Source organism: Gastrolobium bilobum, unplaced genomic scaffold (assembly GCF_033153095.1).
Source record: "Gastrolobium bilobum isolate Gb01-03AN ecotype WA unplaced genomic scaffold, APGP_CSIRO_Gbil_v1 utg522, whole genome shotgun sequence".
Taxonomy (NCBI): domain Eukaryota; kingdom Viridiplantae; phylum Streptophyta; class Magnoliopsida; order Fabales; family Fabaceae; genus Gastrolobium; species Gastrolobium bilobum.
In genome coordinates, this window is record NW_026897044.1 from 219,415 (window position 1) to 238,658 (window position 19,244).

At 36.6% G+C, this 19,244-nt stretch overlaps 2 protein-coding genes across 4 annotated transcripts; one reads left to right on the top strand and one right to left on the bottom strand.

The window, feature by feature from the left end:
- Positions 1-1,739: 1,739 nt before the first annotated feature.
- Positions 1,740-5,012, bottom strand: LOC133303665 (photosynthetic NDH subunit of subcomplex B 3, chloroplastic). The gene is made up of 6 exons (XM_061503613.1): positions 4,842-5,012; positions 4,597-4,710; positions 4,381-4,434; positions 3,302-3,364; positions 2,730-2,792; positions 1,740-2,030 (listed from the first exon to the last, which is right to left on the bottom strand). Exons 1-6 carry the CDS (start codon positions 4,989-4,991, stop codon positions 1,992-1,994), a joined length of 483 nt encoding a protein of 160 aa, XP_061359597.1. The 5' UTR covers positions 4,992-5,012; the 3' UTR covers positions 1,740-1,991.
- Positions 5,013-13,649: 8,637 nt separating this feature from the next.
- LOC133303661 (pentatricopeptide repeat-containing protein At5g11310, mitochondrial) lies at positions 13,650-17,367 on the top strand. 3 transcript variants are annotated; one of them, XR_009750497.1, is made up of 4 exons: positions 13,650-14,279; positions 14,464-15,839; positions 15,912-16,141; positions 17,142-17,367. XR_009750497.1 is itself a non-coding variant. In XM_061503607.1 (2 exons), the coding sequence occupies exons 1-2, from the start codon at positions 13,655-13,657 to the stop codon at positions 15,690-15,692; spliced, it is 1,854 nt and encodes a 617-aa protein (XP_061359591.1). In that variant the 5' UTR covers positions 13,650-13,654; the 3' UTR covers positions 15,693-17,367. The 3 variants fall into 3 exon arrangements, 1 of the variants encoding a protein (XP_061359591.1); XR_009750496.1 differs by having other exon boundaries at positions 14,464-16,141; XM_061503607.1 differs by having other exon boundaries at positions 14,464-17,367.
- Positions 17,368-19,244: the final 1,877 nt, after the last annotated feature.

Here is a 19,244-nt window from a genome sequence, read left to right on the forward strand (position 1 = left end):
ATATTCAGCCAAGCTAGAACGATAAGCATCAATAACTCTTCCTCCAACACTAAATGTTGATTCTGACGCTACTGCAAAGAATGATATAGATCTTATGCCCCTACCAAAGGTGGTATTGATGGAGATTGAACCTAGGTCCTTCCACCACCTACCCAGCTCACATGCACCAATTGAGCTATCACCATTTGGTACTACTACGAATAATTTTATTTTATTTTATTTAAAATAAATAATATGATGTAGGTCAGCCTATAGGCTTATAGGCCCGACATGTAAAAAGAAGCCTATAACATGCTTTCTAAACAGGCTTTCTTAAAAGCCCGAACATGTTCTATTTGTCTAGGCTGAGTCTGGCCTGATATAGGCAAGACCGTAGGCCCTTGTAGGCCCGCCTGACCCAAAGGGCCAAAGGGCCATGTGAGCGCAATAATATTGGATGACTCACACCTTTTTGTAGGTTTAATTTATGGAAAAAGTGTGTATCATTTTAAAATATGTAAAGTTGTGTTATTTTAAGAGAGAGAAATAGATAGATAAAAGAGGAGAGAGAGTTGACAAAAAAATAAATGTGTGGGTCCCACCTCTTTGTGAGAGTGAAAGGATATAAGTTGTGTCATTTAAAATGATAAATATTTTTTCCTTAATTTATATAATTTTGTTAAGTTACATTTACAAATTTTTGGTTTACAAATTATTCTATGTAACATGTATTATTCGCAATACATATTATTGTTTATAAAAGTTTGTAAACAAATTTTTTTGTAAATATAAAACTGTTTGATGTAATTACATCATAGTTGGCTTAATTATTCCAATACCACCATTTCTAGCTTGACAAATGTGAGGCGGCTCCTGTGAAATTTCCCTGTATGTTCTGACAAGGAAAAGGGTCCGAAATTCTATCCCCACCGAAAAAAGGGCCAAGAATTTCAAAGCAACCCCTTTCTGCCCCCTCTTTTTGTTAAGTAAAACCAATGTTAGAAACGTATCTTTCAAGTCTCAAGCAGTGGAGTCACAATTCAGTAAATTTGAATTTTCCAAACAAGTTTTGGAGCTTGAATTAGAGGTCTAGAACTTCCGTTTAAAAAAATAAATAAAAAATTCTTTGTAGTAGTAACTTGTACGTTAAGTATGTCTCTTAATTATTTCACTTACTTTTTTCTTTTTAATAATTTTTTCTTGTTTATTAAATTAAATTAAGAAAGTTATATTTACAATCCCGTTTCGCTTACAACCTTTTATAAATAAATCTTAATTATTAATTTTTGTCAATTTAATAATTATAATTTATTAAAAATTAATAATTCATTAATAAACATGACTCAATAAATTATAATAAATCAACTGTTAAAATTTAATTGTAAAAGATTATAAATGAAAAGAGATTGTAAATATAACTCTTTTTTAAATTAAAATGTATTTATTTAAGAATGGTTTAAATTTTAGTAAATGCTTAAGCTTTCAAACGCTCCCATTCCTCTTCCATTGATATGAGGTACAATGAATTGAATTTATAATTTATAACTTTAAGAAAATCAAAGGCAGCGGCACCAGTGGTATGCGTCCCGCATTATCACACTTAGTGATAACAGAATTGGTTGAAAGATGTCAATTTGATAACAGAATCAAAGTGAACAGAATATTACAAATATTTTTGGTATATAGAACATTTTGGTTTTCCATGTTCTTTTTTCTGAATGCTTTGCTCACATACTTTGCATTTTGGCTCTTGGTTTGCATAGCGCGTACACATGATATCATACCATTACACAAAGATTTGTACCCTAAAGAATAAATAACTTATTGGCAAGCATTGCATAACATTGAAGGGAAATTATACATTATAGATATCTGTAAGCTTACTTTAAGAACTAGAGTCTCCATAAATTTATGACGTGATTTGCAATGATGCTTCCAACTGTGTTAAACCCAGGAGTTACATAATGGAGCTTTTCTTTCTAAGCATCAATAGGTCTATTGCTTGGCTTGGTCTATTGCTTCTTCCACTGAGGAATCCTTTGAACAACCACCTAAAAACCCATTATAACAAATATATAAATGCACTACAACTACTGTACTTAAAGAAAACCAATCTTAATTTTGAAATTAATCATTACTTGAGCTTTCAATACTTTTATAGCTCATTCTTTTTTACAGCTATACAAATAGAAAAAAGATTCTTAGTCACTACATTTCGTTTGCTCTAAGGTGAAACAGACAAGCATATGCATTTTCACTTTCTCCTTGCTATAATTGTCTTCGTCATTAAGGTCTTTTTGTAGACTTTATATAGGTAATATATGCTACTGTTACTGGTAATCAATTGCAATCAACTTGATAGCCTATTGTTAAACTTTATCAAATATATATGGCATTAATTCAATCAAAATAAATTATTATTATAAAATCAAAGAATTGAAAAATAATCAATTGAGAGTAGATCATGATCATACTATATGCTCTCCGTGACGGGGGATCACCACCAATGGGCTAAGCTATACCACAATATTAAGTGGGTCCGACATCACATCTTAACCCAAAACCTTAAGGCATTGGGTTCATGAGTTCTTCCACTTATATAGACTTCACTTAGTCCATTACCAACTAATATAGGACTAATCACACTTGAATACTCCAACACTTCTCACACCACATAGAACACTTAATATAGTAAAGTAAAATAAAATAAAAAATAGCTGGGTAGAAAGAACCATTATTTTGAAAGATACCTTGCCACAGTTTTCTTTGTTTCCAACAATAGTTTGACAAGCCAGCCTCCAAGATTCGGGTTTCTGTTTAGAAAAGCCAAAGTTCAAAAGAATATTTAATTTCAAAATTTATCATCATATCACCCTAAAATAATAGCAGGAACTCTTTGAGAAGAAAGTATTACAAAATAAAGGGGGGGTAAATCACCTACATTTCATTGTTCCATCGGATAAGTGGATAAGTTGGAAGTGCATTCAATTCAAGAACCATGATATCAAAAGACTTTCAAAGAGATTATCAGATTTCTACTTCCAATCAATGTTCTAAAAAAATGGATTAGCAGACTAATCAAACTAATCACAGTTCAATCAAACATTATCAGGTTCAATTACAAATTTAATCGGTTAAACTAATCAAACCATGACTCGAAAGTTTAGCCGATTTAATCTGCGTTCAATTTTTAAAACATTGCAACGTTGCTTCCTATAGTTAGAGTGGGGGTGTGTTAATATTTTTTAGGAATGATCATCTCTCAAATATTAGCAAAATTCTACGGAAAGTGTTCATGTGTATGTAAGAAAGAGAGTCATGCCTTCTTAAGATATCGTAGTTCAGTATTTGTTCTTTCATTTAAAAGATCCTTTCCTTCAATAACCTGCAACAGAAGAATCAACATTTACTTGCAATTAGAGACTAATATGAGTACATACTTTGTGAAAATCTAAAATTAAAATATATTCTGTCATGTGCGAAATTCATATGAGAAATCCATTCCTGCGTATGTGTTATGCTAATTGACCAAGACAACATATTCATATCGATGCTTCAATCAAAACTAGACCTATACTCGAGTGTTTTTAGAACAGTAACATTTATAGAGTAGAAAAAGTTCATTTTCAATCAAACGAATAATAAATCAGGCAACATTATGCACAATATATATGATTATAAGTGAATTAAATTGAATTTTTAAATTAAAATAGTATTGTTCCAAAAAAAATTCTCACAAATTTATTTACAGAAAGTATTTTATTTTATAGATCGCTAACACACTGTTTAATGCAACATATTTTAATACATTAATGTGATTTTTTTTTTTTTTAGTAATTAACATGGAGGTATCCCCATTCAACCTCCTCCGGTCACCTTGCCCTCCGGGTACGGCCCTGAAGGCTAGTCCCTCATTGGAACAACGGGTGCATTGAGCTTCGCTACCGGAGGAAGGATGAGACTAATCCCCATTCGAGGAGAGAGGCATGTCCTCTGACCTCCAAAGATTTTTCAAGAATCTGCTTGAAGCAGAGTTTGAACCTTGACTCAAGCAAACTCTTGGGAGCTCAGTTGCCAATTGAGCTGCCCTTAGAGGTTATTAATGTGAAATTTTAAGGGAAAACTTCACTAATACCCTTGTGGTTTGCTTCAAAATCACCTATGTCCCTGAGATTTTTTTTATCGCATATGCCACTGTGCTTTGTAAAAAATAAAAAACCTCAGGGGTATGTGTGATAAAAAATATACTCTTTCACAAACCACAGTGGCATATGTGATAAAAATCACATGGGCATAGATGATTCTGAAGCAAACCACAGCGGCATTCACGAACTTTTTCCAAATTTTAATATAAGAGATATTGATTACTGGAAATTTATTTGGCAACAACATATTTCCTACCTCAACGATGCAAGTTCCGCAGCTACCACCTCCCCCACAGTTCATGAGCTTACCCTGTTGAAAGTTGAAACAAACAAAATTAATTTGCAACGAATAACAATAAAAATAATAAATAAATAAAAATAGAAAAACGAGGTAGCACGCTGACAAAGTGGTGTAAAAGTAAAACATGTTAGTGGTTGTGGTTTGATAGGAAGCATGTGGTATGAAACATACATAGGTGGCATAAAGGTCGATCTTCTTATCCAACATGATGTTCCTCAACAACTTTTCTCCGCTTATTGCTTTAGCTTTATCCACCGGATACGACCCATCACTTCCCGGTTCGGGCTGCAATGCAACAAATTTCACATTTTCATTTCAAGTTCAATTATTATTTGTAATGCTATAATACATTAGAATAAAGTACAAGTACAATTAGATAACAGAAAAACTTAAGGTAGTAAAAAAAAAAACGATACCCCTATGAACTCGAGCTCTATTTCCGGTGGAGATTCCGGCGAACTTATGGCGAAATGGACCGAGTTGGGTCTCCGCCGGGGAAAATAAATGGCCGGATTCCGGCCGTCGGCGGTGAGTGTAATGGCGGTGAATATATTCATGGAAGCCATTCTATTTTCAGTTATGACAAGTTGTGCACACCCTAATATTATATATATATATATATATATATATATATATATGTATAAGGGAAGAGTCAAGATCATTTTACACTTAAATTACACTTTCATTCTTGTCCATTGATTCTACTTATATCTAAAGGCTCAACTTTTTTGGTAATGTTAGTCATTAGATACAAGTGGATCAATGGTCAAGGTTGAGTGTAATACTTCTAACTATTACACCGGTGTAAGAATATCCTATCTCATAGAGAAAATATTTCTACAGCCACTTTAGATAAACTTATCTACAGCTATCTTTTTTTAACTTAGTATGACCGGTCATACATTAAAATTGTATTTTCTCTTTCCGCCATGTCAGCGAGGAAAAAGAAAAAAGAACAACTTTATGGTTATAACTATACATTAAAATTGCTTTTTTTTCTCCGCCACGTCAGCGAGGAAAGAGAAAAAAATAACAGCTTTATTGTTATAACCAAGTCATACATTAAAATTGCTTTTTCTCTCTCCGCCACGTTAGCGAGGAAAGAGAAAAAAAGAACAGCTTTATTGTAATAACTAAGTATGACCGGTCATTAAGGGTGCTAAATGAGCCAAGGGCCTTTGGCTCGGCTCGTGAAAGCCTGAGCTTACATGTCTAAAATTGATTGTTGGACCCAGGCTTGGACTTGTATAAAAGCTCGTTTAATAAAAAGGCATCAGGCTCCAATTCAAAAGCTCGGCCTTAGAGCCTCTCAAGCTTGCCTAATATATTATTTATTTTTTTATTTTTTTATTTTTTATACTACTTGTGATAGCCCTCTCTCTCTCTCTTCTCAATTCATTTCATCCCATTTTATTAATTAAACAGACGTTTTAAATGATTTTGTTTTATATTATGTTATTTGGATATACATTAAATTTATGAATATTTATGGAATTACTAGTGCTGTTAATTGTATATTTTGTTTGGATAAATTTTTGTTGTCTTATTTTTTTTAAACAGGCTAAACAAGGCTTTTATTTTTTGTAAATGAGCTAGGCCACAGGCTGATATTATATTCGTAACAGATAACAGGCTAAGGTCAGTCTGACACATTTGAACACAGGCTCGGCCCGTTAAGACCAAGGCTCGGCCCGTTAAGACCAAAGCTCGGCTCGTTAACACCCCTACCGGTCATACTTAGTTAAAAAAGGGTAGCTGTAGACAAGCTTATCTAAAGTGGCTGTAGAAATACTTTTTCTATATATATATATATATATATATATATATATATATAGGGTTTAGTGAGTGTAGGATATAAAATTTGGTCCAGTGCACTTAATTCTCTCGCGAGAACATAATTATAGTAAATATTATAACTATGTTCTCCCGGGAGAATACCATTATAATATTTAGTGCACTATGTTCTCGCGGGAGAACTTAGTGCACTGGACGGTTTAGTCACTTAATTTTTATATTTCCCATATATATATATATGAAAAAAATATTTCTACAGCCACTTTAGATAAAGTTATTTACATCTATCCAAAAACTATGTCGTTTTGATTAATGAAAGGTGTTTATGTAATTTTAGGTGAATTAATGAAATGTGTTTTAGTAAAATGCATATAATAAAAAAAATAAACAAAATTACGGAAACATCCTTCATTAATTCACCTTAAATTACAGAAACACCCTTCATTAATCAAAACGACGTAATTTTTGGAGTAGTGGTAGATAACCTTATTTAAAGTGACTGTAAAAATATTTACCCCATATATATGAAATTATACATGTTATGTTAGTGGAAAAATTAAATCTATTCTTGTACTAATAAAAACTTGTGGGTCCCATTAATTAAAAAAAAATGAAATTACGACAATCAATATATCAGTAAAAAGGGTGTTGTTTTTTTCTCGAACCCATATATATATAAAATATTATATTTATAATTTATTTTATGTTATAATCTCTTATAAATATTTTCTTTATCATTGGATAAAAATAATTTTAAATATTTTCACTTAATATTATTTTATAATATTAATTTAATTTTAATTTAACGATAAAAATAAATAAATTTTAAGAGGATATAAATTTAGGTATAGTCTCTCCTAATAAAAGAAACAAATGCTTAATCTCACCATATGGTATAGGAAGAGAGATAAAACGACTCGTCGTATTGGAGTATTGCTCTCTTTCCATTAGAGGCGTTTGGTAGAGAAGATATTTTTTTTACCAGGGAAATACAATTACTAGGGAAATAGTGAGAAAATAAGTTTGGTAGAAAAGTGAAAAAAAAATTGTTTGGTAGGGTTAAATATTACTGAGAAAGTTGATTTAAATTTACAAAATCTATGTTTGGTTGAAGTAAAATATTGATGAGATAATGTGTGTAAATTATGAAAAAGGGCATTTTTATTATTTTTGATGTTGCAAAACCTGTGCAAAAGAGGACCAATCAGGTATAAGACCAATAAGCTTTTCTTCCTTTCCCCTCTAAACCAGAAATACCACCCTCCTTCTGGTTTTTTTTTTTTTTTTTTGGAAACAAAGGAATTAAAAACAAAACTAATGCTGTCTAATTACATGTGGCCAAGCCACTCCCCTAAAGTCATTCCCCAACAACCCAAAACAACTTTGGGGAGGAGTATCCAGCAAAATCGTCTCCCAATTCAAGGAATGAGAGTACCCCGCCAGCCAGTCAGCCACTCAATTGCCCTCTCTGTATGTATGAACAAAGGACACCAGCCAATCTCGTTCTCTCAACTGGTTGATCTTTTTCACCAGGCCTGCATATGGATGGTTTGAATCACACCTAATCCGGATCATATCCAAAGCTACTTGGGAGTCCCCTTCGCTGATCACCTTCCTATACCCAATATTCCAAGCAGTTTGTAATCCCAGTAAGAAACCCCATAATTATGCTTTGACAGAGCTTCCTGCTCCCAGGTTTCTAGCAAATCCCATAATCCAGTGCCCAGATTCATCCCTTAGGACTCCTCCACACCCACTCTTTCTATTTCCTTCCAAACAGACCCATCCGTGTTTATTTTGATCCAACCAACTGGTGGAGGTACCCACTGAACAAGGGTTTCCACTTTCTGTCCAACTTGCAACCCAGTATCTCTATACAGTTTCCTTGCCTCCAATTTTTTTTGCAAGAAAGTACGAATAGATCTAATTATTTCCTCTATTGTAGAGTTTGTATTTTAAAAAACAAAACTATTCATATTTCTCCATATGAGCCAGCATATAATCCCGAACAAGGTACTGCCCTCAAAGCCTCCCAGTAAGCTAAGTTTAGGTGAAAGGTTGGATACTAACCAGTTCTGCAGGTTCTGGCTATGAAAAGCTGCCCAATTTTCCCTGCTGATGAATTGTCTCCATATTCGTTGAGTCCAGGAACACTCCCTCATGACATGACTGCAGCTTTCAGGGTAGGAGTTACATCTGGGGCAAGTATTTGAATCAGAAAAATGCCTTTGAAACCTCCTTAGGTTAGTGAGCAGATTTTCACCAAGCAAAAGCCATAGGAAAATCTTGATTCGAGGAGGACCCTCCCATTGCCACACTGAATTCCAGTGGGGCTAAACTTGAGGAGAATCTTCAATACAAAGGCTGTTCAAAGCTGTCTTGAAGGAAAAATTACCATCATGGGATTGCTCCCAAATCACCTGATCTTCTCCATCATCCATCCGAGGGGGACATGTACCTGCAATACAGTTCAAAGCTTCTTGGGTCAGCAAATCCTCAAACTCCTGCCACTTCCATTCTCCAAGCTGATCCACCATTTGTGCTATCATAACAGTATGGGTTCCAGGGGGTAAGTCCTAGACAATGTGGTCCTTTAGAGGGCCAATGGGCAACCATTTATCCTCCCAAAAATAACTGTTGACTCCATTACCTATTAGAATCCTTGACCCTTCATAAATTTTGGGCCACACCCTAGCTAAACCAAGCCATAAATTTGAGCAACCACTTTTTTTCTTGATCGAAGGCATCAACCCATCCTCCATTTTATATTTACTTTTCAAAACTTGCACCCAAAGATTATTTCTGTGAGTGAGAGTTCTATGCCCAATTTTCATGAGGCAAGCTTTATTGGTTAGTCTCAAACTCCTAATCCCAAGACCACCTTTCTCTTTTGCCTTGCATAGAGTATTCCATGGTAAAGCATGGACTTTCCTAGCTTCTTGACTGGATCCCCATACGAAACCCCTCATTTTCTTCTCCACTTCATCACACGTTCCAAGGGGTAAAAGTGCTATCTGCGTGGAGTATGATGGTAAGGAAGCCAGGACAGATTTAGTGAGCACAATCCTACCTGCCATGGACAAGGATTTTGCCTTCCAGGCACTGTTTTTGCTATTAGTCTTGTCAATTATATACCTAAAGGTATTTTTATTGACCCTCTTATGAAGTATAGGAATCCCCAAGTACTTGCCTAAGTCAGCAGTGGGAGCAAAATTCAGAATTTGACATAGTTCTCCTCTCTTCACATGATTCACATTTCTTGAAAAGAAACACCTTGTCTTATTGTTGTTCACCTTCTGCCCAGATGCATTACAAAAATGACTCAAAATGTCTGAAACTAGCCTGGCTTGGTCTACTGAAGCTTCTGCAAACAAGAAGAGGTCATCTGCGAAAAACAGGTGGGAAATAGGAGGACCTCCTCTACCCAGCTTAATAGGATTCCAATTCTTCTGATTCACAGCCACATTAATGAGTTGACCAAGTCTTTCTATGCACAAAACAAACAGATAGAGAGATAAAGGATCACCCTATCTTATACCTCTAGAGGGTGTGAAGTCATTTGTCTGGGCTCCATTCCAAAGCAAGTTCATGGATGAAGAAGACACACACTCCATAATAAGATCCACCATAGGACTAGGAAATCCAGCCACTTGTAGGGTCTCCCTGAGAAACTCCCAGCTAACTCTATCATAAGCCTTTTCCAGGTCAACCTTAATTGCCATCCACCCTTTCTTTCTTTTCCTTGCTCTCATAGAGTGGAATATCTCTTGGCTGATCACAATATTATCCGAAGCATGCCTCCCTTTCACAAAGCTGCACTGATTTGGCATAATTAGCTCCCTCATATAATTTTTCAAACGGGAGGCCACAATTTTTGTAACCACCTTGTAGATGACATTGCATAAGCTTATAGGTCTGAATTGACTTATAGCTTCAGGGTTCTCTACTTTGGGAATCAGACAAATTAAGGTTTGGTTAATTCCTGCAACTCTCTTCGGGTCCTTAAAGATATCTTTAATGGTGTTGCAAACTGAGTTTCCCACAATATCCCATTGGGAATGAAAGAATACAACATGTAGCCCATCTACTCCAGTGGCTTTAAAAGGGTGCATCCCAAAAATGGTGCTTCTGATTTCAGCTGAAGTTGGGGTAGCTTCGAAATTTCTCCAAGGGTTCTCATCCAAGGAAGGAAATAAACCTCCAATACAAAGTTTGGGTAAGTTATGATCCTCCTTCACATACAGATTCTTGAAGTAATTCATAGCTAAAAGTTTGAGCTCCTCTGGCTCCTCCACTCAAACTCCTTCATCATTTCTCAATGTTGTTACTTTATTTCTTCTTGTTCGGGCAATGGTAGCTGAGTGGAAGAACCTTGAGTTCCTATCTCCGAAAGCCAACCAATTGCATCTTGAACGTTCGAACCAAGTTAGTTCCTCTTGAACATAGATAGAATTTAATTTCTGCCACAAGTCTTTGTGTAATCTGTCAAGAGCCTCACAGGGCCCCTGCTAAGATGGAGCTCAATTCCCCTCATTCTTCGCTGGATTTGATATTTCTTATTCTGCCATGCCCTGAAGCTATTCTGGTGCCAAGTTGTAGCATCCTAATGGAACTTAGATTTTGCTGGTATCCACTCAGAATTATGCTGCCAACACCCCTTCACCACATCTCCAAAGCTATCATTAGTCAGCCATGCAGCCAGAAAACGAAAAGGTTTTAGATCCTTGTTTTGATCAACAGAGGAGGTATCCTTAAGGATAATGGGCCTATGATCCGACCGATTAAACAAAAGGTGAGTGATGGACCTGTTAGGAAACCCCAGATGCCAAGCTTCATTAACCACTAATCTGTCAATTCTTTCTTGGAGGCAGCCCATTTTCCAAGTATATTTAGGGCCAGCAAAGCCCAAATCAAAAAGATTGTAGTCACTCAGGCAAGAGGCAAATTCATCAGTACTCCCCCAACACAACCTGATCCTCCCTGCTTCTCCCCTTCTTCAAGTAACACGTTAAAATCCCCCATAACAGCCCATCTATTCACTCCCCCATTGCTAATTCTCCTCAAACTGTCCCAGAGATCCCTTCTTTCCATCCTCCTGGGGTTACCATAAATAAAGGTGAAGTGTTCCTCTTGCCCAACTCAACTTGGTGTGAACAAATTGATGGTTATCCTCTAAAATGCTAACACAAGTAGCACTTTTATTCCAAAGAAGCCAGATGCTCCCTGAAAAACCAACTGCTTCTCTCCTGAAACAACTATCAAAACCCAATCTCCTAGTAATATTTTCAGCTCTCTTCCCACTGATTCTAGTCTCAAGCAAAGCAAGAACTTGAATTTTATTCTGAACCACCAGATCTTTAACAAGAGTAGAGAAACCTTTTTTCCCTACCCCTCTACAGTTCCAAGTGCAAACTATCATCAAGATAAAATTAATAAACCAAAGACACCCGCATAACCAGTCAAACCACACCATTGGTTCTCTTATCTCCCTCCATATTAGTAATATCATCCAGAATCATGGACACTCTACCCTCCTGGCTGATATTCTTTCCTCTCCCACTATCATCAGGGGGAATCTCTTTAAAATTTGGTTGTAAGACAGCCCCTGGTCCTGGGTCAGTGTGTTTGGGTAGACTACACTCTGGCCCAGTATTCAAGTTTTTTGCTTGCATGAGAGCTGCCCCCCTGAGGCTTCAGTCTTATACTGGATTTACTCACCAAGATAGCCTCCCTACCTGAGCTCCTTTGAGCGTGCACCATGGCAGAGTCTAGTGACATAGATGGCTGGATCATCTGTTTCTCTGGGGTCTTTTCAATGACTACAGGTACCTGTTTTGGACTAGTTCTATCAGCAGTGGCTTTCTTCTTTCTATTCTCTGGATTCCTTTTTAATTGACTAGCCTCAGCTGAGACATTTCCACTCCTTCTAGGCTGAAGGGTCTCCTTCTCCTCCTCATCCCCAAGGGATTCAAATCTGGAACCCGAAACCTTGGACTTCTGTCCCTGCCCATTCTGCTCACTTCCAGCTTTTCCTTTACCCTAGCTATGCTTCTGGCCTCTTATTATTCCTCCTCTGTATCGTCATCCAGGTACCAAACCCATCTACCTCCTGGCTCTTTTCCACTTCACCTGTAAAAACCCCTTCACCATGACACTGTGCAGGGTGCTCACCATGCGTACCCTCACTTGTATTCTCCTCCACAGACTTAATGTTCACATGATTAATCGAACAATAGTCTTTCCTGTGGCCATATTAACCACACAGGAAACAAATAAGATGTAATCCTTCATAACCTATAAACAATTGCCTTTGACCAATTCGAAATTTGGACAACAGGCTTTTACTCAAATCAACTTCTACGCAAATACGGGCAAACCTACCTCTATCAGTTACCTCTTCATGTAAACCACCTGTCCTGAGAGAGCTTTCATCAATTCTGAGAGTCTTCCCCACCATGTTGCCCATTCTCCAAAGATCTTTGTAGGTGTAGAACTCCCGAGAAACTCCTGGTATTCGAAGCCAGACAGCCAATTTCTTCACCCTATCATCATGTGGGTCAAAATTGGGTCTCCACTGCTAGGTAATGGTCAGCAACTATCCAAGGACTTTGTTGCTGGACGAATAGGTAATCCTGCGCCTTCTCGAATTCGACCAAGTAGTGATCATTCTCCAGAGATCTAAGACTTTGTAGTCACCATTGAGGTGCCACAGTTTATGCGATCTATTCCAAAGAAATTTTGCCCCAATTCATTTACCTATTAGCTTCACGATCAGGGCATTACGCCATCTCTTGCACTGCTCCAGCTTCTCCAAAATGTCAAATTGGAAGTACGGGTTCAAGGGGTCATCTTCCCCAATTTGTTCGTAAGCTCTCGTAGCTCCTTTTTCCTCATCTTCCTCCCTTCTACACTGGGCCAGCCAATCATCATCTTCGTTCGCCTGGAGCCCGTCCCAAACTCCATTAACTTGGATAAGCTTATCCTTGTATGAAACCAGCCTACGAGGATCCCTACGCGCCTCCCCAACCGGTTCCACCACTGTCTCCATCCCCTCAGCCTCAGAGCGCATGACTCTGTCACCGGTTTCAATCTCCATTGTGCCACAATCGGAGATCTGTCGTGCATTTCCTGATCTAACAGCACCTCGCTTTTCGCCTTCTTCGATTCTCTGATGTTTCCTCCTTCCCCCTCAGTGGTGGGGGACGCCCCCCTTTTTCGACCATGAACGAGCACCAAAACCTAGCAGACGATTCATCATGCCTGGGTAAATGATTTCGGTGGTTAAATTTATGGTACTCTTGTACCAAACATGGTAAGATGAAAATACCACTTGAAGTTACCTAGGAATCTAAATAGAAAACTTATACCAAACAACTCCTTAATTTCTGTTACGAGTTAAACGCTACCTTCGTTTGCTTCGCTGCTTCCAAACCAAATGCTTTCTCAGAAATCTCGACGTATTCTCTTCTCCCTTCGTTTTTGGGTGTTGACCCTCAAACCCAACCTTATTCCTTCAATCTCACTCTCACGACGTCGTTTCTCTTCTTCTCCGTCTTCCTCTTCGTCATGGCTATCCGTGCCCGGAAACCCAATCATCCAGTGGCCCTCACTATCAATCACCAAACCTACTCAGAACCCGAACCCGAACCCGGGATCCGAATCTTCTTATCCGGACTCCGACTCTGACTCCGACTTCTCGCGCAATGATTTCTCTCTTATTGCCAATCTCTTCACCGACCCTTCCATTTCTCCGGGCCCAGTCCTCAACGCCGAACTCGACCGGTCCGGAATCGAACCGGGTCCGGTTCTCCTGCGCACTGTGTTCGACCATTTCGGCTCGTCCCCGAAGCTCCTGCACTCGCTGTTCCTCTGGGCCGAGAAGAGACCCGGATTCAGACCCGACCCGAAGCTATTCGACTCCATGGTCAACGTTCTTGCCAAGTCGAGGGAGTTTGACTCCGCTTGGACTCTCATTCTCGATCACACCGATAGAGACGAGGAAGAAACCTTGGTTTCCATTGGTACATTTGCTATCATGATTCGACGCTACGCGCGTGCAGGTAACAGAGACACATTTTGCAATTTAGGTTTTCAAATTGTTCAATTTGATTTTGGTATATCGCAAGTAACAGTGTATTTTTGCTAATGCATTAAGTGGTTAATTTTATTAAAAATTATTCTGTTTCTTTATGTAATGAGGATTGAGGAATGCACTTTTTTTTTTTTTAATTTAAAAATTTTCAGGTATGCCCAAAGCTGCAATTAGAACATTTGAGTTTGCTAGAAAGAGTAAGTCAATTGTGGATTCTGGCTCGGAAATGAGTTTATTTGAGATATTGATGGATTCACTTTGTAAAGAAGGGTCTGTAAGGGAAGCTTCAGAGTATTTCCTTAAGAGAAAGGAGATGGAGTTGTGTTGGGTTCCTTCGATTCGGGTTTATAACATAATGTTAAATGGATGGTTTCGGTCGAGGAAACTAAAACATGGTGAGAGGCTTTGGGAAGAGATGAAGAAGGAGAATGTGAGGCCGAGTGTTGTGACATACGGTACACTTGTAGAAGGATATTGTCGAATGCGCCGTGTTGAAAAGGCACTTGAAATGGTTGGTGATATGGCCAGAGAAGGAATTGAACCGAATGCAATTGTGTATAACCCAATAGTTGATGCATTGGCTGAAGCTGGGAGATTTAAAGAGGCTTTGGGTATGATGGAGCGTTTTCATGTTTTAGAAATTGGTCCCACTGAATCAACATACAATTCTCTGGTGAAGGGGTTTTGTAAGGCAGGAGATCTTGTAGGTGCAAGTAAGATTCTGAAAATGATGATAAGTAGGGGTTTTGTCCCTACTCCCACCACCTATAACTACTTTTTTAGGTACTTTTCAAGATGTGGAAAAATTGAGGAGGGGATGAACTTGTATACCAAGATGATTGAATCTGGTTATACCCCAGATCGGCTAACTTACCATCTTCTGGTGAAGATGTTATGTGAAGAGGAGAGGTTAGACTTGGCAGTTCAAGTTAGCAAGGAAATGAGGCATAAAGGATATGACATGGACTTGGCTACGAGTACCATGTTTGTTCATTTGCTTTGCAAAATGCATAGGTTGGAAGAGGCTTTTGTGGAATTTGAGGACATGATACGGAGGGGTTTAGTTCCTCAGTATCTCACTTTCCAGAGAATGAATGCTGCCTTAAAGAAAAAAGGTATGAATGAAATGGCTGAAAAACTTTGCAGCTTGATGTCTTCTGTTCCCCATTCTAGCAACTTGCCAAACACTTATAATGAAGATAGGGATGATGCATATGCACGAAGAAAATCTATAATTCAGAAAGCTGAAGCATTTTCTGACATGCTGAAGAACTGCAAGGACCCTAGAGAACTTGAGAAGTATACAAGTTCATCAGAAAATGATGTTTCAAGCGCAAACTGTTTGATAGAGGATATTAAGAAAAAGATAAGTACAAGATGAACATATTCTGCGATCAGCAGGGAGCAATTACTGACAGTTTGAACACATGGGAATCAGTTCACATTTGTTCACAGCAGGGAATCAGAGCCTTTTGTACAAAAAATTTCGGCTGCACTTCCTATGCTATATGTAGGCGTCACAGCAATAGTAAGTGGGTCAGTGAACTGATTTACTATTATCTACTTTAGCATGTGCAAACAATGGTGTTTCTTTGTTCAGAAATGTGTATCAATTGAGATGGCGGCATGGAGTTAATAGTTCAAGAGGCCTTTTAGAGGTTTTGACTGGAGTAATCTTCATTGCTCTTCTTTAACCAAGTTTATGTGATGCTTTGCTGGTAGCTGGAGTTCTGAGCCATGCATACTCCAGAAGATGTGTCTGATGATCAATATCTCTGGAGGGGTTTTTTCTTTTTGCTGTTAAATTATCTAGACCGACTCAATATTCAGGTACTACTCTTTGGTGTACTTTATTCTTGCTGTTGGAATTCACAGAAAATTGCTTTGCGTATCCATCATAAGGCTGGTGCAAATCCCAGTAATCTTCTGATGGATCAAGCAAAAGGGGTTGTTTAAGTGAAATTTTGTGGCATAAATTTGTATCTTTTTTGCTTAGTTAATATGCTCATCTCTGCCATAGAAAGCACTTCCGCTTTCCTTTGTATAAAATTATCATTGTTTTGAAATTATATTGGAAATTTGGAAGAATTATAAAACCACTTCCCATTAAACTCCAATTAGCGATGGTAGGGGTAAGACAATCCTTGTATGCAGCTTTACCCTTTTATATTGGAAGAATTTTAATGTAGAATTTTAATTTCCAACCAAATGAATGGTTAGTCATGTCAACATATTGGCCATCTTTCCTCATTGTTAACCACTTGTTTTGTTCACCATTTTCAATTAGAAATATTTTGTGTAGTATATCCTAAATTGTATTTTCCCAAATATATTTGTATTGGTAAACCGTGAGAAAGGCTTTATTTATATAAAGGACAAAGGACAAACTTCAATGCACGGAGGTTTCCCAACTTTGTGAGAGGAGGGATAAGAGTTAATTGTATGAGTTCTTACCTTTACTTTTTTGCAAAGAAGTTTCTTAGACTCAAACACAGGAGGGGGCTAGGACCTTCTGGTCACAAAGGCTTTATTTATATCAACCACACCTTTATCTCAAATTAATTGGAGTCGGTGGTAGATGAACCCAAATAAAGATACGAAGGAATACGAAGGCTTTGTTTATATATTTAATTAATTTTTGTTACTATGGAGGTCCTAACTCGTAGGACCTGGTCAGGGGAGTGGGCCAAAAAGTGGACAGAGCATGAGAATAGAGACCAACTTGGGATTGAACCCCTCACGAGGTGCTTTTTAAGGGAAGCTAGGCCCAGATGCCACTAGGCTAATAGAGCACATTAAAACTTAATCATGGTTATTTTCTTATGTGCAGGGCGGGCTCATCTATTCTTGAGTTACAGCAATTGCTTCCAGCCTCCCACCGGGGACCAAAGGTCACCAGATTTCAGAAGTTTCAACAGTGAAGAGATTATGATAATAGATATTTAATGCTCCTAGATTATCCGTATATACATTTTATGAAGAACTAATTAAACCCAAAAGCTTAAATTTGTGACCAAGCTTAAACTTGTGACTTTGTGGTTACTGAAGCTTTAATATCATGTAAAGAATCGCTTCAATCCAAAACAAGGTCTTTTTAATAGTTTATATTATTCTCTAACACATTTGAAGAGTGGCAATGCGGTCATATGTTTAGTTTTAGTTTTCCCTCTTTTTGGTCCATATTCCATGGGTACCTGTTTATCTAGTTTTTATTATTTATTCACACTATTTTTCTTTTTTAGTGGTCTTCACTGTTAAATTGAATTATCAAGGTGTGGAAGGAAAATAAATATTTAGTAAGTCTGGTCACACTATTTTTGCAACAAAAAACTGACGACCCTTTGCAGGAAATTAGATCATCTGCATGGATAATTTGTTTGACACAATTTCAGGGTATCCAATGGTCATGCGTGGGGATGAGTTTTTGTTATAAAAGGGGTTTGTAAGTACTCTAAACTAGTAAACTTTCCGACCGAAGTTAGTCCAAAGTGAAACATCAAATTCAATGGAATTAACTTACGGATATTTCAAGTACCAAAAAGTTAATTGAATATATATATATTTTCTATATGATCAAGTGAACAATTCAATTCAATTGTTGTCATATATTCGTATTTATTTGGTTTGGGAGACTGTATGGAGTTTTATATTTTTGGTGATTGTCTTGCAGTTGCTGCGAATAGTCTAAAATGTAGTTAAAATATGTTTTTGGTTGTTATATGTGATATTTACGTGTAATTTAATCCTCAAGTGGAAATTTTTTTGTAATTCAATTTTATATGTATAATTATTTTTAATTTGGTCTTCATTATTTCTTATTGTTATAAAATCGTTTGTAAGAGATATATTAGTGAAGTACAAGAATTAAATAAAAATGAATGTCATATAATTTAGAATATTACATATTATAGTTTTTATATGTGATAAAAACTTTTAATTTAATTTGTATGTTTTGTAATTATTTCGTGTACTTTTCTCAATGTTTTATCAGTAACAATTAGCTAAGAAAATTATGAGAATTAAATTAAACTAAATGATACGCATACAGTTAAAAATGTATTTTAGCCCTTACTAAAAAAAAAGCAACTTAATGTTAAACCTTTAAATGTATTTTAGTTCTAAAATAATGGATTATAGTTATCTTATGTTGTAGGAAAATAGTTATCTCATTTTATAGAAATAAAATTACAAGTGTGACCCATATTTAAGAGGAGAGAGAAAAAATAAATATAGGACATATCTCTATTTTATATGTGTAGAAAACTTGTTTATTTTATACAACATAATGTAAATATAACCCTAAAATATTTTCAGGAGAGTTTAACTGGGAGCGAAAACAATAATGACTTGTAGTGGAGATTTTTATAAGATAATGACAATCGGTTTTTTCTTTTTTTTTTTTTTTTTTTTTTTACGATAAAGGTTGGCCTGGGTTCTAATAACTAGTCATCAATATATGATTACTTGCAATTAATCTATTTATATAATAATTACTTGTTTGCTTGAGATTGTATTTGTGACAAATGGTGGGGGAAAATCAAGGGAAAAAAACTCTTCCATATCAACAACCGTTCGAAGAAGGGGAAAATCAAAGACAAATAACCCGTAAGATTTTTACTCGTGACTCTTTTGTTATGTGTCTTCTTAACAATTATGTTTATTTCAAAATATTAGTTTCTTTTATAAACTAAGTTATAACTAATTTACTTTTATGTTAACTCACAATTATTAGTTTAATTGTTTACTTGTCTTTGATGATTTCTACCTCAGAAAACTTTGAAAGTTACTATTATGATCTATTTCCTATAGAAGGGGTGATTTAGAGAGTAAACAAAGAGAAAGCCTAAGATAAAATACAAAGATCCGGTAATTTTGTACAATAAACTTGTGAATCTACTATTAAATTGATAAGATTATTCAACGTTCCTTCTCA